Source organism: Anoplophora glabripennis, unplaced genomic scaffold, assembly GCF_000390285.2.
Source record: "Anoplophora glabripennis isolate ALB-LARVAE unplaced genomic scaffold, Agla_2.0 scaffold35, whole genome shotgun sequence".
In the NCBI taxonomy this organism is placed as follows: domain Eukaryota; kingdom Metazoa; phylum Arthropoda; class Insecta; order Coleoptera; family Cerambycidae; genus Anoplophora; species Anoplophora glabripennis.
The window spans coordinates 1,039,547-1,062,738 of record NW_019417117.1 but is presented as its reverse complement, the minus strand read 5'-3'; the positions used below and the strand labels follow the sequence as shown (position 1 = coordinate 1,062,738).

Genomic DNA, 23,192 nt, shown 5'->3' with positions numbered 1-23,192 from the left:
GTAGCGGTTTGTTATTTATTGACAAGCAGTAAACAACAATTAATATTTTATTTTGTAGGAGGAGGGGGTAAGGTTGTGTCTCTCAAAAATTGGGCCCTCAAAAAGTCAAGGTTTGCGCCTTCGTCGTGAAGCCCTGGGTTCTACTAGTTCTTCAATTTTAATTTTTTTATGAGCGAGGTGCAATAAACATGCAAATGTGGTATAAATTTCTGTCCACAATTCGGTGATCTGAGCTCCTCCATCCCAAAGATGATTTCCCACTCGTCATATACTGTCGCGTGGGAAACAGTAGATAACATCACGCAAACGCTAGCGTAACGTATTTTAAGCTACTACTATAGTATTTTCATTTTCAAGATAGAGTGAAAATAAACAAATATACGCACGTTTCACGTGTTCAGCATAAATCGTAAAATTGAACAGGGGCGGACTTAAAACTAACTAGGTATGAATAAAATTAAACAACAATATTTTACTTTGTGATTCGTAATTTGCCGAAAGTAGATATCCAAAATATATACTGAATAATAATCAAATAATAAATTTGAAAAACTTAAAAATATTCCCTATTGTAAAAAAGAACTCAATTTGAAAAAAAAAGAAACTCTTCGGATGAACTGGAAGTATTGTCATCACCTATATTAATAATAATAATAATAATAATACATTTATTCTCAACGGATTAATACCCAATTACAGAGAAAAAAAAATATATGTAAGACAAAGTGTATAACAAAAAAAGTAGTTCACAATATACGACAAAAAAAAAAAAGGAAAAAGAAAAACAACAATTAAGCAGGATAACCCATCAATAACTATAGCGTGGACTTAAACTTAGAAATAATATAACTTATACCATGAAAATTGATGTCGCACTGATCGGATATACCATTGAATAATTGACACATAGTATAAATCGGTGATTTAACTAATATATTAGTTCTAGGGGTTTTACAATAAAAAGTAGGCTTATATCTTGACTGGGCTCTTGGCACTGAAAATGAAAATTGTTGCAAAAGATAGTCACAATCAATTGAGTTATTAAACAATTTACACAAAAAAGTTAACGCAGCTCAGTTTCTTCTGTCTGACAATGCAGGAAGACTGAAAGACTCGAGTAGAATTAGATTAATAATAAGACGCTCTACTTGTGTCAGTTGTGTCTCAATAATATTATCCAGGTTCCACATTTCAACTTCCATTTTTTGTTTTACATGCCCAATACATTTTTGCCATTTTTCCGGTAACGCATTATTTACTTAACTTAATTTAATACTTAATTTAGTAACGAGATATTGAAACTAAAATAGCAATTCAAAATCCGACCCTGACCACTACCGTCTACAGCTACCTCCCACTTCTTCATGCAGTTTATGGCTGATCAGCCAATAAGAATGCGATGAGGAAGGAGGCTCGATCTGATCACGTGAATAGCATGCACCAGTCTATGTTTACATTTACTCTATCTTGAAATTGAAAATAGCTAGATATGCTAGATATGTGCTACTACCATCATTATAAAGAATGAACTGGAAAATTTTGTTGGCGGGAATATCCTGTTGTCCCTACTGTTCTCTTTATACTGTGACATAATATATAACATATCTTATATATGTATAAGTAGCACAGTATATTTTGACTGTTGATATTGGTTGTGTATAGCTGAGAATTTTTGTGCATTATGATTTCGTTCGTACAGTCGACAATGGCGAAATTAATAATGATTTATGTTTATCTGGTGTTATCAGTGTTCAGTGTTACCAGTCAGTATGGTGAGTTTTCTAAATGTTTCAATTTAACTGCATTTCTTAATATAGTTAGTTGGCCGATGTATAACTTAAAAGGGCTTATGTGTCGGCCCAATCTGATCAAAATGAAGTGTATGACTTATAATAAAGTTAACTGATTGATACACAGCACGCATTTTAAGTTGTATCAAATTACAATAGGTATGTGTTGATTTCTTCTTGCGATATTGAATATAAATAAATATAAATATAAATTTCGTTTACCGTTAATACCGTTTTGTAAATACAATAACATTTCTCTCAATCACCGAATGGTCTGGCTATTAAAATTTACAATCATTTACCTCCTGAAATAACAGACTCACTTACACAAGGTGTTTTTAAGAGCAAATTAAAGAAGTTTTTATTGGAACGGTCTTTGTATAGTCGAAATGAATTCTTTCCTGTAGATTATACCGGCACTGACAAATAACTATCATTTAATTTTTTTTCTTATTTGATAATATGATCTCTGGAAAATAAATGAATTTGAATTTGAATTTGAATTTTGAATAAGTAAAAACTGAGGCAAAAAATCCAATGTTGTTTCTTTGTCTTTTAGAAGGAAGGTGGTTAATCCTATTGACATTATCATTAAATCATAATTAAAAAACCCTTGATAAACTAAAAATAAAAAAATCTTCACCAGAAGCAGTAGTTATCACAATGAATTTAAGAAATATTTCTTATTGACTGACTTGATTTTTTTCTGGCAGGCTGGTCTAGGTATTTGTACCTACCTATTCTGGTGTCTACTTATAAAATATCAAAATAAAAAAATAGCCCAAATGTCGAATGTACGAAATAAGCAAATCAAAATACCTACCTAGGTATTTTATCTAGTTGACATTTTGTGCCTTTTGTAGTTTTTAGAGAAAATTATTATTTTTTTATCATTAGCTTTTGACAAATTGTTATTATATTGTTGGTCAATAATGATTGACCAAGCGTTCGACCTTACCGTGACCCTGCTGTTCATTTGTTTCGCTGTTTCCGGATAAAAATAAAATTTGGAACACGACATTATCATACAGGTATGTGTAGGTATAACTACACTTAAACCAATTTTTACGATTTATAATAGGTAGTATTATTATGATTTCAGAATAGGAATTACTCAATTATGTTAATTGCTAAATAAAATAAATAAAGTTAGAATTAAAAATGTGAATTTACCTAATTAATTATTTATTTTATGTGGGTGAACACCTTGGAATGGGAGAATTCAAAAACTTGCAATTAATGTTTTTAAATTTGTGCGTCGACTTCCAATTTGGTACTATATCACACTTATATTTAAAAAAATTGCATTATACAGGTTGTGTCAAAATGTAGAGAATCACATATTTTTTTACTAAATATTATGTATTCAGTCAACGTGCCAGTAAAAAATATGACTAACCAATAAATATACCGTGTATCCTTAAATAAGGTACTGCCTGCTCTCTTATTGTTGATTTCTCTAGATAGGTAAAATAATTCTTGACACAAGTGGTGGATATCAGGATGCCATTGGTAGTGCTCATATTTGTGACACAAGGTGTTCAAAAAATTAAACAATATAAAATTTCCTTAAGAATAGTACCTTAATTTTTTACTTAATAAAATTGTTGGAATCTCAAGGGGTTGTTGAATACGAAATTTATTTTAAAAAAAAACAGATCATCAATAAATGATCCCTTACAGAGATAAGATAATACGGACTTCGGACCTTTTCCATTCAACGTAGAACAATCAGAAACAGGGGGTGGAGAGATATTTTTAATTATTTTTTCGATTCAAGGCATCGTTTCCGAGTTATAGGCCTTTTTTACTGTATGACATCACACACTCCTTGTTTCCCGAATTTATTTTCGACATACGGGCTTCGGACCTTTTACATTCAACGCAGAAGGGATAATCAGATCCAGGGATGTGGGGTGTACAAAATAAATCCATAAGTACGCGTGACAACATTGCCAAACTGTTTTTCCTCTTATGTTTTGTAGCGACCTACTTATGTAGAATGAATAATTTATTTTCAAGGTCAGTAAAGGAATGATAAAAATATTAATCACATCAAACATAATTTTTAGAATTTATCATTTAAATGGAAAACTTGCAAAAATTTAAATTTGTGGTTTTGAAAAAATCTGCAAAGGTTAGATAGCGGTTGAATTAGGAAAAAAATATATTAAAAAAATTCCTTCTGTCCTGCAACATAATATTTACATGATTTTTCCCTTTAATATTGTTTGGTTTTTGGCCTTGCTTTAAAAAAAATTGTTGACATTTTCAGATCCTTTCAAGTTGCTAGAATTCAGAATACAAATTAAAGAATTAGATCTTTTCTCTTGTTTTCAAGTCATTTAGTCTCACATTTATAGAAAACAAAAACAACTATAACCTTGTATTTTTTTTACTTGGCAGTAGTTTACCATTAGTAGGATTTTCCTAGACCCCGAAGGCTTGTAATAATATACGAGACAATATACCTCGTGGCTCACAGTGAGTGTCCTATTAGATATTTTCAGACCCTAATTCTATTTCAATTTTAAAAATTGACACACCAGGGTTTTTGGGTGTGCTCTTTTCAAATAATAATATAATAATTTTGATCCTGTAACACTTCCGGTTATTTCCGTTTCTACGTGAAATTTGAGGGTCGCTATTAACTCTTTCAGGAGCGTGAAGTGGATTTTTGGTACCTGTAAAGGGTAGTGTTTCCCTTTACAATCATGGTATACCAACAATTTAAAACATTTAATAGTATGTATTTCAGTTTTGCTGTTACATTTTGATCACTTCAAACAGCTACAATTTGTTCACTTAAATGGAACACCCTGTATTTTTTTCGGTTGTAGTGGGATCGCGGGGCGGAAATAGACAGACGAGGAGACGACGTGAAAGAAGGAAGATGTAAAGACGAATGCTCCTCCTCGAATTATTACTGTTATTCTCTAGAAGCTGTGTATTTGCTAATTGATCAGGTTTGTTTCGTAATAAACATATATCCGGACCTGCTGTTTTAGTTAAAACCTAGACAAACATTAAAAAAGTCTACATTAATAAGGTTTTCCAGGTTTGTTTGGTTAAGTTGAAATGACGGCGAAGCGATGGCCTTATTGACTAGTAAAAGGTGAAGATTCCATTATTTATTCATTTTTAATTACAGCCAAACAGATCTCCTTCACAGATAAAGTTTATTTCTCACGTCGTTCGTTCATTTTTAGTCATCGCGTATAATACAACCTCATCTTAATATCCGTATCAGAAAGTGGGTTATTTATGTTAATTGCCATCTCATAACATATGACGAACAATTTTATACTTTGTTGACAATACACGAATACGTTCATAACAGGTACATTTTCCAGATTAAATATAATAAAAGATAAGTGGAAATAACGAAAACATTCGTCGCGAAACCTTTATACAGTGTTTGGCGATTTAAATAAACTAGTATTTGGGTCATTTTAGATTACAGAGCCTTAGAAGATGGTTTTCTGAATACATGATGCTAAAGTTAAAAAATATCACGTATTCAGACATATCTTCAAAAAGATGTTTGATATAGATTGATGAAATTTAGACTAGTATTTTAAAAAACTAAAGAGAAAAAACCTTGGATTTCATTTTTCTCGCGCGCGCGATTCGCTTGGACGAGCTTCCCCCACCACCACGCCGGACATTTTACTTAGCGAGTGCCTTCTCTGGGCTCGTGAGTCGTTAATTTTCCACATTTTTCAATGCAATTCACGGAAAATCGTAGTTTACGTCGTAAACTTTATTTTGCGAAAAATTAAAGTCTTAATGTTTATAAACAATTAATTGCGCTACGATTTAAAAAAAATATTATCTTGGCTCCTGTTGGTGGTAGAGGGTGCTTTTTCTTTAAAAAATTTATATTTTTTTGCCAGCTATCCGTTGTATCTATTTTCGGTGAGGTAGCATAAATACCAACAATTTTATTCAAATTGTTTATAAGCGAAAAACGCACGGTTTTTAATGCACAATTTGAGAATGTTAATGTCAAAAAAACGTTGATATTTTTTAATAGGTCGCTTAATTACGTCTTTACAATGACGCTTTCGGAATCATGTTTGGTTGAAAATTAACGCCTGTACAGAGGCTTAAAGTTCATAACTTTTGCAGCCTCCGTTATAAACAAATCGAATTGTGCGAAAACTATTGCACCTACAGCGCCCACTTTTGGCACACTTTTAAAGTATGATAAAGCCCTCAACTTATCATAGGTTTTATAAAATTCTAACAATAAATGCGATAGTTATAAACAAATTAAAAAGTGGACACTTTCTTGTTTTTTTGCAATAACTTTTTTGTTTATTAACCGATTTTAATTTAACAAGTCTCATTTTGTAGATAATTTTAGTCCCTACAAGCTGTCTGCGAGTCATTTTTCTCTAAAATTTATGGTTTTCCCTGCAAAGTGAAAAAACTGTTTTCCTCACTTATTTGTTTAAATATAAATGTTAGCTAATAAAAGTTTTTGACTCACGAGATGAGAGATGTCTTGTATTATGTTCCTTTAGATAATTTTACAATAATATCGCGGATAGAATTTTTTTCGAGTTTCTCTTTTATTATCGCTAATTTTCCTGGTGTATTCCTACCAGGTAGTAAAACAAGCAGAGGTCTAAGCGTTTACATACTGAATGAATTTCACCTTTATTTAACTGACTATTGAGATGAAGTTTATTCTAATGATACCTACAACAATACACAATTAATAAATTAAAATAATAATGACGTAAATGATTATAATTTAATTATCGGTGTCCATTCAGACGTTACTCAAAAACCTATTAAATTATTATTATCCCAGAAATGCTTTTTCGTGTTCAAACAAATAACATTCGTAGACTTAGAAAGTGTGTGGAGGTGCAAAGTGCCCATATTGATAATGTATTTTGAATGTTTTCTTTCCTTTAAATTATTTGTTTTCTTACTTTAACTTAGTCTTGTTTTGTTTTTCTATTTTGTGTTATGTGTAAAGTGTGTTTGTCAAATTTTGTTAGTGAAAATTACATTAGCAGACAGTAAGATTTTCTAGGTTCTTAGTTTAAAAATATGTACGGTTTTAACATAGTAAAATATGTACAATTAAAAATTAAAAACAAAAAATGGTGGAGGTGCAGCTAGATGTGCACTGTGACATAAAATCACAAATATTTCCTAAACTGTTAATGTTACCGATTTGGACCAAGGGAGTATTATCGTTGGCAAATTCTCACGGACCTTATTTTTGATATTGACAGATTTCGATCATCATCTATGCAAAAATTCTGGGTTGTTAACCATTGGGCATAGTCCGTCCTTGGCATTCTGGGAATAATGAAGTTTTACTTACAACATCAAAAACAAGCTGTACGCATGTGTTATCGATCACCAAATTTGCTGAAGTTGATAGTTTAGAGACTGTAAATAAAAATATCTATTTAATTTTCATCTTTGAGGACCCGTAACTTGTTAACGAAGGCCCGTAAGAAAAAAATGTATATGAAGAACTGATATTATTTTGTACCTCATCTATTTGTATTCGACTTTTTTGTATCAAATACCCGGGACACCCTGTATAAATTTTGGATAAAACTAAGTTTTTTAAATTCAATTCAAAAGTATTTTGAAAGTAAAGCTTCTGTTTTACTAAAACTACTCCCATTAATTTTCATCGGCTTTCTTTAGCAGACAGTGTAGTGTAATGCAGTTCTGTTAAAACATTTTTCAAAATAACGGTTACTAATGACGTAGTTTTTCTTTAATTATATTAGAAAAGTATCTCTTTTTGGTCACTTGGTCACTTTTTTAATATTTTCGAGCTCTGTTATCTACAGGGAAGTCCATTATACACTGACAAATATAAGCATGGAATAACTATTTTATTTGTGGACAGATTTTGAATTTGTTTGAAGGATTACTATTAAGGAGGTTTATCGGATACGGAGGTCCGTCTAAAGTCTAATGAAAGTTTCTGTAGATTCGCTAGTGACTAAAGTAGAAAGCCTTTAGATTTGGCAACGTTGCACTTGGCTGGCGCGCTCGGCTCGGCGTTTGCTCGCTCCCGTTCGATCATTCCATTTGTTTGGACACCTGCGAATTTCAAATAATACACTACATCGAGACCGCGGTGTTGCCGCTATCACGCATATGGAGGATAAGTTAGTCAACGACGGCAGTTTGAAGGAGAATTATTATAAATTATGTATCTTACAAGTACCTAATCGATTTTTACAAGCTGTCATACGGTTCCTTAGATATCGGTTTCCTATTTATACAAGTTGCTGTGGAAACTGTTCGTCAATTGTTGCGCATTCTAAGTGGAAAGACCAAAAAAATCTGCATTCTCATAAGACTCTGTACTAAATCGTGAAAAATTATTTATTAATATCTCGTCTCTTAGGTATCCAAACTACTCATACTCATTTTTTTGTGAATATTTGTTCGTCAATTCCAAATCAGATAAACCTTATTTGTCATTTACAATTACACGGATTTGCAGCGTGTGTTTGTGTTTCACATTATTTGCGTACAAATTCGGTTGTTGCAAGTCAACGTTTATTTCGTCGACAGTTTCATCGTGGATTTTTTTGTTGCAATATCAGTAAGCCTGATACCATGCCAAAGTAGTATGCGGGATGGTGGAAAAAAATAATCGAAATTGTTCATTATCAGCGGAATGCATCGCTCACATTGAACAAAAAAATTAGATCATATAATAAAAATATCCAGTACAGTTTCTGTAAGAGTCGGTTTGCATGCATATGACTTTCGATAAAAACCCCAACGAAGCGACTTTTTTACCCACGGAAGTGTCAATTATTATGATTACGTTTTATTTATTTATTTATTTGTGTACATAAAAACCAATTTGTAATTAAGCTTGTTATGAATTATAGTTCTGTATTGTTACCGAAATTTTTTCCTCGGATTATAATTCGTTAAATAGCCTACCTCTTCTAAATATGCAATATTTATTCCTACTTATAAAAATTTATTGTACATTGAATTAATCAATCTTCCTTTTTTTGCTTTCAGTGCAACCACAGACAATCAACACACATGGTGAGTTATTATTAAGTTTTAAACTTTAATGTTCCTAGTGCTGCATAATTAACATACATTATTGGAAAGGAATACAATAAACGTTTATTTCATCGACAGTTTCATCGTGGATTTTTTTATCGCAATGTTACCATCAGTGAGCCTGATACCATGCCAAAATAATATAGCGGAATGGTCGAAAAATAATCGAAATTGTTCATTATTATTATCAGCCGCCTGCTTCGGAATATTACGCTCTGTTGGGGCCCAAATAGCCCTTTCCAAGTGGACTGTATATTAAAAAAAAAAACTAAACTAGACTCACCAAAATGTGATGCAATAGATGTTTCTTAAGTCGATGGCGAAAGGAAAGGGAATAAGGGAATGCACTCGACTTCAAAGGGGTTCACTTCACAAAACCAATTGTACACAACAACTATTAACTATTTCCAACGAACCGAAATACACAACAACCGCTCTGCGCGCTTGAATCGAACTAAAAAAATAATAAAAATAATAAAAAATATTTAACAAAAACCGGTGGCCGAACACCAGCGGTTCGCCAGGATATCTATTCTACATACCGGGCGTATTCACACTCATTGAACATAAATATTAGATCATATAATAAAAATACCCAAAAGAGCTTCTGTAAGACTCGTCGGTTTGTTTTAAGCATTTGACTTCCGATAACAAAAAAACCGCTTCACAGGTATTTTAAATTTCTTTATACAAAGTGTTTACAAAGTAGAGCCAAAAATAGTAAAAAAAAGTTCCTATAAACATTGGTCCCCCGAAGTACTGTTACTGCGATATGGGCCTCCAAAGGGGTCTTATCCTTTGGATATTCTTTAAAATAACTTTCTTTCTAATTAAGATAATGGAATGAAAAATTGTATAGACTAGGCGGTATCTGTTTTGGTTTGGGTGAATCGTATATCCACGGAGATTTTTGGCTTTTTGGCTTTCAAATAACACTACGAATGAAAATTTTTCTATGCGCATAAAGAAAAACGTGGGCTTAACTTTTGGCGGTACAATATGTTGAAAAAATTCGAAAATGTCATATTTTTCTTCCTATTTAATTATGTATCATTTCAAGAGTTGATTGTAAGCGAAGAGGAAAAAATGTTTGTAATTAAATTTTACAAAATATTACTAGTTACAAATCGAATGAATCATGATTATTATTGTTAAAATCGAAAAAATCGCCAAAATTGGGGTTAAAAAACATTGCTCTTTAAGGTTTTTTTTTTTGGGGTCTTTAAGTTGGGTATAGGACCTTCATACTTGGCTCAAGAAAAGTTCATGTTATGTAGAATCATCACACCAAATTTCATCAAAATCGGTTCGATATATTTTGCATAATAATTTTGCAATCCGGATTTTGAAATAAAAATTGCAAATTTTCAAAATTTTACACAGCAAAAACCCAGACCCTTAGATACTTGAAAATTTAATCACATATAGAAGGGCTCTAAAGCTTTCAAATGCTTTTTGAAAAATTCGAAACCGTCAATTAGGAGAGTTCTGGCGCTTGTTTAAACATTGGTCGAATTTTTGTACTTATAAGCAATTAGAATAACTTTGTGGATATTCAATCAAATCAAATTTTTTAAAGCAGATTTTAAAAGTTATTGGAAAGATGCTTCTTAAAAAAAACAGATCGAATGGTCAATTAGTTACGTAGTTATAGCCGATCAAAGTTAACCGTCATTTACACTAATGTTCTGGGACATCCGGGCTAATTTTTCGAAAAATACCTTTGGTATTCCGAGTTCTTACCAGGTCTAAGTTTGCAATACTTCATTGGCAACCTACTTTAAAACGCATTTAAAGTTATTTATGCAAGCGAGAAATTCAAGAAAATCGTACGGGTGGTGGTGGTGGGGGAAGCAGAGAGCGCGGCCGCTTCGGCCTGCTCGAAATTGAATCGGCGAGTTCAAAACCGCGACGCGCTTAAAAATTTTTAATATGTCGGCTTCTAGAGGTCCGATTTTGATGATTTTTTTTTAAATCGATGTCTCGCGATTAAAAAAAAACAATTAGCGTATTTTCAAATGCCTATCGTTAATAATTATTGGTCTTTCAACAGTCCGATAATTATTTATCTTTAAACTTCCTTTAATTATCAACTTTATTTTTTTATTGTATCAAAGGTAAGTGCATAAACTTATATACTGTTTATCAAGGATCAAAAACAAATTTATTTAAATATTCTAAAATGGTTTAAAAAACAATTATTTTCAAAATATGTCCAAAATTAGTAATTAATTAATTAATTAATTAATTAATAATTTAATCATCATTTCTTTTGTTATTAAAGTATAATTCAAATATTATTTACTGTTTAAAATACATATAAGCAAATAAGAAATTAACTCATTATATTACAAAAATACAAAGTTATAGTACAAAAATTCGACAAATGCTTAAACAAGCGCCAGAGCTCTCCTAATTGACGGATTCGAATTTTTCAAAGAGCGTTTGAAAGCTTGAGAGTCCTTCTATATGTGATTAAATTTTCAAGTATCTAAGGGCCTTGGTTTTTGCTGTGCAAAATTTTGAAAAATTTCAAATTGTGGATTGCAAAATTATTATGCAAAATCTATCGAACTAATTTTGATGAAATTTGGTGTGATGATTCTATATAACATGAAGTTTTCTTGAGCCAAGTATGAAGGTCCTATACCCAACTTAAAGACCCCAAAAAAATTCCCTAAAAAGCAATGTTTTCTAACCCCATTTTTGGCGATTTTTTCGATTTTTACAATAATAATCATGATTCATTCGATTTGTAACTGGTCATATTTTGTAAAATTTAATTACAAACATTTTTTTCCTCTTCCATTATCGCCTAAAATCAACTCTTGAAAAGATACATAATTAAATAGGAAGAAAAATATGACTTTTTCGAATTTTTTTAACATATTGCGCCCAAAGTTAAGCCCATGTTTTTTTTATGCGCATAGAAAAATTTTCATTTTTATTGATATCTGAAAGCCAAAAAGCCAAAAATCTCCGTGGATATACGATTCACCCAAATATGGACTCTTTGAATCAGATACCGTCTGGTACTAGTAGGTATTAATCATACCATAAGGGTCTTTAACTATCATAAGTTTCATCAAAATTGGTTATAAATAAAGATAGTTTTCTAACTACACTTAATAGAAATTTTTCGAGTTTTCTTTATTCCTTTGAATTATCAAGCAAATAATATTATTTTTTACTGAATTAGACTTTTATTTGAAGAAAACATTTCTTTACTTTTTTTTTCGAATTCTGCGAAGTTTAGTCAGAAGTAATTATTTTTTAAATAATGTATGGCTCAGAACAGCAACTGTTTGTAACATTTTCATATAGTAGGCATCTTTCATGGTGACAGTTTCATTGTAATGGTACTAATGATTGTTACCTTCGCGTGCTATCATTCAGTAAATTCTTACGTTTCTTTATTTTCTTGTGACTTTTGTGCTTGACTTTGCATTTCAATCGACTTTTTTACAACCATGAACCGTCATGAGCAGACGCTCTTCTTACACCCGCAGTAGGATTAGGTTAAAAAAATCCTAAAATTACTTCGTCTAAATCATGTCTACGCCTCCTTGAACGACCAAATTCACGATATCTTGGAGTTACGGCTCCTGATTCCCTCGTTCTTGCATGAATTTTCCCAAAAAATCTTGCAGAAGGTTGCTTTCTATCAGGGGAACGTTGCCGATACTCCTTTTGAGCCGCCAGACTATTTCCATTACAGAAACCATAAATAAAATGGATGTCGGCATATTCACGGTTGGTAAATGCATGGTGGTTCATTGTTGTAAAAATAATTACTATTTTTCGCTCTACTTTCACTTCCTTAATTTCTGTAGCAACTTTTCCAAACACCCTGTGTATAATATATTAATGTGTAAAATGAACTGACGAATGGAACAAACCACGAACTACGACGTAAGTCCTGATACCCCCGTTACCTCAGCATCTTATTTACTCACTGAAGTGTCAAATTATTATTATGATTACGTTTTATTTATTTATTTTTTTTTGTGTATATGAAATCCAATTTGTAATTATGCTTAGTATGAATTCTGTATTGTTACCGAAATTCTCTCCACTGTTTATAAGCCGTTAAATAGCCTCTTCTAAATATGCAATATTTTTGCCTGCTTATAAAAATTACTGTCTACATTGAATTAATAAATCTTTCTTTTTTTTTGCTTTCAGGTAAAGCACTGACACAAACAATCGACACAAAAGGTAAGTGATTAACTTTTAAACTTTAGTATTCCTAGTACTGCATAATTGACAGAAATTATTGGAATCATTCATTTATTTCATAAGTACTTACCTGGATTGAGCAATCGTTTTATTATGTAATTTGTTGCGTCTTTTTATTCAAATTGGAAGAATAACAGTGTCCTCGAAGATGTCCTAGTTGCTCTAAATAGACTTACTAACCCTTTAAAATATCAATCATTTATGTTATCTTTTGGTTTTACTATCTACGAATTTATCATCTCTCAAAAAAATAAAAATGCAATTTTTTATACAAGGTATAGAGCAGCTGTATTTTACCTTTGGAAATATATAAGTTTATTTTCTTATATTCCGTCGGCAACACAGACTTTTTTTAACCTTTTTCATAATTTTTCATACCCCGCTACTGGACAGTGTGACACTGAACAACCTGGTGCGTTAAGGTAAGTTCGTTCGAGTAGCGATTTGCGAATTTAACATTCGTTCATGCACATACGCGAAAACTAGTTACTTTTAAATTTCATGTGTTACTTGCTTTACCATGTCATGCCACAGGGCACAGTCAAGAATTTTTGGGCCGCAGTAAACAAAATTAAACAACATAACCTAAACTCACAAAATATTTTTGTGATTACATACGCAGGACATTAGACAAGACCAAGATATTCATATATAAACATTCTTCAACGATGAATGTGATAAATAACAGTGACTATCATTATGTTATCTATTGTCAATAGCGTAGAAAATTGTTAATCGCTTGGTATTTTATAATCAAAACAAAAAGAAGCCAGAAAAAATGTACTTTACGATTCTCGCAATATATTGAATTGAAGAAATTGATGTCAAAAATATTTTATTTCAACCAATCAAATTGAAATCCGCAAATCGCAACTCGCAAAATCGCTATTGCATGAACTTGCCTTTAGTCACAGAGCACAATAATAATGGAATAACTACAGTAATTTGACCTTTTTCCATTATCAACTTAGCACCGACATAAGCCTACTTTGATGTAGAAATTTTTATTATTGGGCGACCATGCATGCACTATTTTCTTTGGAGAGTATTTTCTCGAAAATGGCTAGCCTGACAGGTTTTCTACAAGAATACCCTTTTTATGTCATTTATACCGCGGAATCAGAATTTCTAAAGATAACTACAAAAATATCACGTTTAATAAAAATGTGAATAAATTAAATCGAGACCTACTCTGTCGGTACGCCCCTGATTAAAATAATAATTTAGTAAAAACACTGAAAAGTACCTACTATTAAAGGCAATTCACATGCCAAAATTCAGATGGCTATCTGAAACGGTTCCAGAGATATAAAATAAAACCTATATCGCGGTGCAATCTTTGAATCGCCATAGCAACCTTATGACGCATTTGCGGACCTATGTTCATATGAACTTTTCTTCATAGTTTAACATGTAGAATCACCCCTAGAATTATTCGAACGGTATTTCCGGACACCCTGTATAAAAACCTATTTGTAATTACGCTTAGTATGAATTATTATTGTTCTGTATTGTTACCGACATTCCCTCGTTAAATAGCCTACCTCTTCTAAATAAACAATATTTTTGCCTGCTTATATAAATTTATTGTCTACATTGAATTTTTCTTTTTTTGCTTTCAGGACAACCTCTGTCACAAACAGTCGCCACAGAAGGTGAGTTATTTGACAGAAATTATTGGAATGGAACACAATAATGTATTCCATCATTCATTTATTTCATTAGCACACCTGGGATTGAGCAAATCGTTTTCGTAGAACGTACGGGTATGTAATTTGCTGCGTTTTCCGTTCCAGTTGGAAAACTTTTGAAGACGTTGTTGGTGTTAACGATTACATACAACCACTTAGGCCGGTGTCCCATGCATCCGAAATCCGATATACGATATCCGAAAATATTTTAATTCGTACGAATGATAATATTATAATTCACATGCATCCGAAATTAATCTCATAGAAATCAAGTATAGAACCATGGAATTTATTACAAGATGAAGGTGAAACATTTTCAAATGACAACCATAGGTATATATTATAGAAAATATACGTAGTATTATATTTTCTACATTCGACATTATAATATAACATTTATTTGACTGTAAATATATCAAACAACAATCATAGTATGTTAAAAACTTAAAAAGTGAGGTTAAAGAACATACGATTTCGGATAAAAGTTAAAATTATTTCTACTTTTTCCGACGTCGTATGAATTTTAAAAATTTCGGATGAAAATAAGCGGTAAAAATTTGAATGTATATTAACCAATAGGAACACTTTCGGACCTTCGTATCGTCGGATTTCGGATGCATGGGACACCGGCCTTAGTCGGCGTTACCATTCTTTTGTTGATTCCTATGACTTGCTTATTCGTACTCTGGAATAATGCATTTATTATTATTTAAGATTATGTTGCTTTAATTGTAACGTTATAAAAATAGATACTTTTGAAAGATATTCATATCCAATTAAAAATATATATATACAGGGTGTCCCGTTTAAATCCCCCAGCTGGATATCTCGAAAACGGAAAAAAATAAATAATTTCTGAAAAATCCACTGTATAACAGTTTTGAAAAGTGGCGCACATGAAAGATCTCTAAATTATAAGCAACTTTTGTGATATAAACAATTTTCGAAAAGCCACTAGTTTCCGAGATACTNTATCTCGAAAACGGAAAAAAATAAATAATTTCTGAAAAATCCACTGTATAACAGTTTTGAAAAGTGGCGCACATGAAAGATCTCTAAATTATAAGCAACTTTTGTGATATAAACAATTTTCGAAAAGCCACTAGTTTCCGAGATACTTGGATTTGAGGTTTTTTTTTCCAGGAGGAAGATTTTTTAAAGTTAAGTTTTTAGGCATAACTACTGCAGATTTTCGTCTTATTAGATTGGTTTGAATAAAACAGTGATGAATTAATTTTATTTAACTAACAGATATCACAGGAAATTACTTCATTTCTTGTTTACCCAAATCAAGATAAAGTAATATTTATTTAACAAAAACTGATGCAAAATTAACAAAAATTACAAATACTTAATATCCATAGTCAGTCCATATGATGTTATTTAAAAACTGGTCGTTTTCTTGAACCTTCTTTTGTTTTCTTGAAGTGTCAAAGTTGATTACATATTACTATTACCATAACTACAAGTCTACACCTTCAACTTTGACACATTTGACATTTATTCAGTATGGTCCAGTACACGAATGAAGAAAAGCTCGACATAATTTTAATATTCGGTGAATGCCGTAGAAATTCCAGAGAAGCAGAAAGACTTTATCAGGTACGTTACCCAAACCGTCGACATCCCGATCATAAAACCTTTTTGTCTTTATCGACGAATTTGCTTCATTGTGGTTCTTTTAACAAAAAGAAGCATCGTAGAAACACTGTTACAAATGATAGAAACACTGCCGTGGTATTAGGTAAGGTTGAAACTAATCCACATACCTCGGTGCGAGCTATACAACAAGAAACGGGGATTTTCGGAACATCGGTCCATAATATCTTGAAGCGAAATATGTATCATCCTTACAAAGTACATCTTTTACATAATTTACGTCCTGGTGATATGCTACGAAGACTAAATTTTATTGCAGAAATGGAAATAAAGGCTCAAGAAAACGACCAGTTTTAAATAACATTATATGGACTAACGAGAGTCGAATTACAAAAAATGGTATTTTCAATAGACATAATTGCCATTTCTGGCATGACCATAACCCTAGATGGACCAAAGACAGACATTTCCAAACCACGTTTTCTATAAATGTATGGTGTGGTATATTAATTGGACCCTATTTGTATGAGGAAAATTTGAACGGTCGCAATTATTTACAATTCCTTCAGACCCAACTAAATGTTCTTTTGGAAGAAGTTATGAGACAAAATATCTGGTTCCAACAAGACGGGGCACCAGCTCATAACGAAAGGAGGGTGCAAAATTTTCTTCATGAATATTTTCAGGGGCTATGGATAGGCACCAATGGTCCAATGAGGTGGCTTGCCCGCACCCCTGATTTAACCCCACTGGATTTTTTCTTGTGGGGTTACCTAAAGAACCTAATTTACCAAACAGAAATTGAAGACTTGGCTGGCTTGTGCAATAAGATTTATGCGAGCTGTGCATCTATTCCTCAAAATGTTTTATTACGGGCAACTGATACCGAACTATGTATTCATGAGAATGGCGGCAATTTTGAACACTTATTGTGACTCGTGTATTATGTTAATTTAGTATCGTTTATTTGCAATTTTTGTTAATTTTGCATCAGTTTTTGTTAAATAAATATTACTTTATCTTGATCGAAAAGACTATGATTTGCGTAAACAAGATTAAATGAAGTAATCTCCTGTGATATCTATTAGTTAAATAAAATTAATTCATCACTGTTTTATTCAAAGCAATCTAATATGACGAAAATATGCAGTAGTTATGCCTGAAAACTTAACTTTAAAAAAATCTTCCTCCTTTGAAAAAATTACCCCAAATCCAAGTATCTCAGAAACTAGTGGCTTTTCGAAAATTGTGATATAAAGTTGCTTATAATTTAGAGATCTTTCATATGCGCCACTTTTCAAAACTGCTGTCAACAAAATATGTTTTCGGATTGCAGCGACATCTATACCTGCACTGAGAGGAACGGGATTTGTACTCACAAATAAACAGGGATGGGCGGGTAGACAATGTCGACGTAGACAATGCAATTGTCTACGCGTAGACAATGATCTAGATGAAGACTTAATTTGGAAGAGTCGACAATGTAGACAATGTCGACAATGTCAACAATTAAAAAACTCTCAAAACTAGAAAAAGGTGTGGTAGGTATGTACCTCAAAAAAAGAGTTTCGTAAGGCTGTAACTCGTGATTCTTGCAAAAAAAGAAAAATTGAAAATTTGGAATTTGAAAAGTACCTACCTATCAGTATCACAACCATCTATAAAAAAATGTATAAACCGAGTACAAAAGATCAAACAATATCTGCCGAGAATTCACGAGAAAAAAAAAGTGNTGGTAATCGATTTTTCATACCCCGTGAAAATTCCGATTTCCAGCTGTCGGACTGAAAAAACGCGGCTTGAAATTTGTCGGACAACAATACTTTTTGACTGAATTAATTATTTACAATTAATTTTACTAAAAATTAAGTATGTGGTAATTGATTTATTTTCAATACCCCGTTATTTTGGCATGTTTCGACCGGTAGACACGTCAATGTCGGAAGAATTTCTGTCGGACAAATTTAAATCCGTATTTGCAACAAAATTTCCAGTAACTGAAGCTAAAAATAAAAGATGTGGTGTTGACTTTTCAAAACCCCGGGAAATTGCCATGTTTTTGGACTTTTCTGAGCGGAAAAGCGGAGGAATCGAGAAAAATCGCAAAGGAATAATGTGGTAGACTCGTCAAAAGGATACGCCTCAGGAGTTATAAAGTATGTGGTAATCAACTTTCCAGAGGGGGCCTGTACTATGGACTATAACCCTAGATGGACCAAAGACAGACATTTCCAAACCACGTTTTCTATAAATGTATGGTGTGGTATATTAATTGGCATATTAATTGGACCCTATTTATATGAGGAAAATTTGAACGGTCGCAATTATTTACAATTCCTTCAGACCCAACTAAATGTTCTTTTGGAAGAAGAAGAAGTTATGAGAGAAAATATCTGGTTCCAACAAGACGGGGCACCAGCTCATGCTTGCCCGCAACCCTGATTTAACCCCACTGGATTTTTTCTTGTGGGGTTACCTAAAGAACCTAATTTACCAAACAGAAATTGAAGACTTGGCTGGCTTGTGCAATAAGATTTATGCGAGCTGTGCATCTATTCCTCAAAATGTTTTATTACGGGCAACTGATACCGAACTATGTATTCATGAGAATGGCGGCAATTTTGAACACTTATTGTGACTCGTGTATTATGTTAATTTAGTATCGTTTATTTGCAATTTTTGTTAATTTTGCATCAGTTTTTGTATGATTTGCGTGAACAAGATTAAATGAAGTAATCTCCTGTGATATCTATTAGTTAAATAAAATTAATTCATCACTGTTTTATTCAAAGCAATCTAATACGACGAAAATATGCAGCAGTTATGCCTGAAAACTTAACTTTAAAAAATTTTCCTCCTTTGAAAAAATTACCCCAAATCCAAGTATCTCGGAAACTAGTGGCTTTTCGAAAATTGTTTATATCACAAAAGTTGCTTAAATTTAGAGATCTTTCATATGCGCCACTTTTCAAAACTGCTGTCAACAAAATATGTTCTCGGATTGCAGCGACATCTATACCTGCACTGAGAGGAACGGGATTTGTACTCACAAATAAAGCTATTTATTGAAACTATACAGTGGATTTTTCTGAAATCTTTTGTCTTTTTCCGTTTTCGAGATATCCAGCTGGGGAATTTTAAACGGAGCACCTTGTATATAAACCCGACAAAAAAATTAATGGAACAGAAAAATTTTAAAATTTTTTTAGTGATTTTTGAAAGGCTGTAACTTTATGAATAATGGCCGTATAGACAAAAATAAATCTTGAAGCTATTGTTGAGACGAAAAATCTTTCACTTCCGGCGCAATCAAAGGAAATAATGCAAGGCAAATATTTTACAAATTTTTTTTTCAAGACTACCCATGGGCTCAGAAAATTTTTTCTGGCTTAATCAATATCAGGGTCATTTAGCCTGACACTCCGGTTCAGTTTGTTTTTTTTATTTTCTTTCTTTTTTATCATCGATATCTCATAAACTGATCGTACAGCGAACGGAAGGTGGGTTTTGAATCAATCCTCTTGAAGGGCCTATTGTTATGTTTCAGAAAAATATTTTTTTTAACTCAATATATGCCCATGAAGCCTGTTAACTTTGAAATCTATCGGTAGAACCGTTTTCCTTTCCTGAATCGTCAAAGTTTTATAAAAAATTAAAGGAGCAGGTTTATTGCTCCTCAGATATCAGTCAATGATTAGGATGAAAAATTTTTTTTGCGTTTTTTTTTTTCCCATTTTCATTCAATTTTGGAAAAAAAATTCAAAATTTTGAAAAAAAATTAAAATTTTTTTCTTGTATATGTAAGACCTGAAGATCTCTTACTGTTTAATCAAATAATCTGGGCATCTTTTAATTTTCTGTTGCTTACTTATTGAAGCTATTTAAAATAAAAAGATTTGATTTTTCTTTATATTTAGTATATTAATGTGTGAGATGAACTGACGAACGAAAGAAACCGCGAACTATGACGTAAATCTTGATGCCCCCGCTACCTAAGCGTCTTATTTACTAACAGAATTGTCAAATTATTATTTTGATTACGTTTTATTTGATTATATTTTCCAATTCGTAATTAGTATTCGCTTAGTATGAATTATAGTTCTGTATTGTTACCGAAATCTCTCTTCTCTGATTATAATCCGTTAAATAGCCTACCTCTTCTAAATATGCAATATATTTGCCTGCTTAGAAAAATTCACTGTCTATATTGAATTAATCATCTTTCTTTTTTGCTTTCAGGAGGAGCATTGACACAAACATTCGACACTCATGGTGAGTTATTTTACTAATTTTTAAGCTTTAGATATCCTAGCACTGCATAATTGATTAAAATTATTGAAAATAATGTGTTCCCTCATTCATTTATTTCATAAGCAGTTACCTGGGAATAAGCAAACCCCTTTCGTAGAACATCAGAATCAGTTTTTCATGCAAATGCATTTTAAGGACATGAAACTAGTATACATATTTTGCTTGTAAAATGTCTGGGGATTCTAAATATGGCACCTTTTTTTATTTTAGTCAGTGGCGTATCATTTATTTCGAAAAGGTTCTCTGTAACGCCACTACATTTTTAAATCAACTCAAACTGCACCTAATGATCAAGATGTTATTCGTCATGTAAAATTAGATAACAATTGCTATTATATAGATATATTTTAGTTAAAACTAAGTTCATTTTTTTATAATTCAACACCCTGTATCTTGACAGTAAAGCGCCTGTTAATGTCTTTTTATCAAAACTTCTGCCATTAATTTTCATCTTAGAATCTAGGTATAGAAGGCTCATTCTTTGGCAGACATTATACGAATAGTGTAATGCAGTTCTGTTAAAATATTTTTCAAAATAATTTATTTTTTTTGTGAATATAAAAGCCAATTTGTAATTACACTTAGTATGAATTGTAGTTTTGTATTGTTACCGAAATTTTCTTCACTGATAATAATCTGTTAAATAGCCTGTTTATACCTCTTATAAATATGCAATATTTTTGCCTACTTATAAAAATTTACTGTTTACACTGTATTAATCAATCTTTCTTTTTTGCTTTCAGGAGGAGCATTGACACAAACATTCGACACCTATGGTGAGTTATTTTATTAATTTTTAAACTTTAGTTATCCTAGCACTGCATAATTGATTAAAATTATTGGAAATAATGTGTTCCAACATTCATTTATTTCATAAGCAGTTACCTGGGAATAAGCAAACCCCTTTCGTAGAACATCAGAATCAGTTTTTCTTGCAAATGCATTTTAAGGACATGAAACTAGTATACATATTTTGCTTGTAAAATGTCTGGGGATTCTAAATATGTCACCTTTTTTTTATTTTAGTCAGTGGCGTATCATTTATTTCGCAAAAGGTTCTCTGTAATAACTACTGCACGCCACTAGATTTTTAAATCAACTCAAACTACACCTAATGATCAGGATGTTATTCGTCATGTAAAATTAGAAAACAACTGCTATTATATAGTTATATAGATATATTTTGGTTAAAACTAAGTTCAATTTTTTATAATTCAACACCCTGTATCTTGACAGTAAAGCGCCTGTTAATGTCTTTTTATCAAAACTTCTGCCATTAATTTTCATCTCAGAATCTAGGTATAAAAGGCTCATTCTTTGGCAGACAGTATACGAATAGTGTAATGCAGTTCTGTTAAAATATTTTTCAAAATAATTTATTTTTTTGTGAATATAGAAGCCAATTTGTAATTACACTTAGTATGAATTGTAGTTTTGTATTTTTACCGAAATTTTCTTCACTGATAATAATAGCCTGTTCATACCTCTTATAAATATGCAATATTTTTGCCTACTTATAAAAATTTACTGTTTACACTGTATTAATCAATCATTCTTTTTTTGCTTTCAGGAGGAGCAGTGGATCAAATAATCGATACAGGAAGTGAGTTATTGTTAATTTTTAAACTTTAGTATTCCTAGTCCTGCTTAATTGAGAGAAATTATTGGAAAGGAACACAATAATGTATTCCATCAATCATTTATTTTATTTATTTGGCTTAAACGATAATCTGATTCTTCTCATTAAATCCTATCTTTCTCAACGTGAACTATATGTTTCATACAACGGATTTCAATCTGCAAATTTTACAGCGACATCTGGAGTACCCCAAGGATCAAATTGAGGGCCACTTCTTTTTATTTTATTTATTAATGATTATCTCTGTCTTTAAAATCTAATCATCTATTTTTTGCCGACGATTTGAAGCTGTTTCTCAGTGTATCTAATTTGGAAGATTGTTTAATACTGCAAGAGCAGGTAGATCTTGTAAGTAGATGGTGTGAGAATAATCAATTACCTATTAACATAGATAAGTGTAAGATCTGCTCGTTTACATCCAAAAAAGAACCATTAGTATTTGGCTACACCCTTGAAAATGCGTTACTAGCACGTTGCGATAATGTTAAGGATTTAGGTGTAATATATGATAATAGACTGTCCTTCACTGATCATATCAATACAATTATAAATGCAGCTAATAGAGCTTTGAGTTTTATAGTCAGAAATTCAAGTTCTTTTAATGACGTTACTGCATTGAAGTGCCTGTTTTACTCATTAGTTCGTTCTAAATTAGAATACTGCAGCCTTATATGGTACCCTTACTACCAGATACATACTAACAAGCTTGAAAAAGTTCAACGTCGTTTTCTTAAATTTTTAAGCTTTCGAATTGATGGTTATTATCCAAATAGAGGATATGAACATAAGCTGCTGTTAGATCGATTCGAAATGCAGTCTTTGCAGAATAGAAGAATACTCAAT

At 31.8% G+C, this 23,192-nt stretch overlaps 1 protein-coding gene across 1 annotated transcript in view; it reads left to right on the top strand.

Annotated features, from left to right (window-relative positions):
• The first annotated feature begins 1,488 nt into the window (after nucleotides 1–1,488).
• The window catches only part of LOC108912302, a 33,401-nt gene continuing 11,697 nt past the window's right edge, over nucleotides 1,489–23,192 (top strand). The window contains exons 1-6 of the mRNA XM_023455935.1: nucleotides 1,489–1,772; nucleotides 8,823–8,849; nucleotides 13,056–13,088; nucleotides 14,732–14,764; nucleotides 20,639–20,671; nucleotides 22,281–22,313. Of these exons, the coding sequence (XP_023311703.1) occupies nucleotides 1,682–1,772; nucleotides 8,823–8,849; nucleotides 13,056–13,088; nucleotides 14,732–14,764; nucleotides 20,639–20,671; nucleotides 22,281–22,313 (250 nt within the window). The 5' untranslated portion in view covers nucleotides 1,489–1,681. The remainder of the gene's footprint in view (nucleotides 1,773–8,822; nucleotides 8,850–13,055; nucleotides 13,089–14,731; nucleotides 14,765–20,638; nucleotides 20,672–22,280; nucleotides 22,314–23,192) is intronic.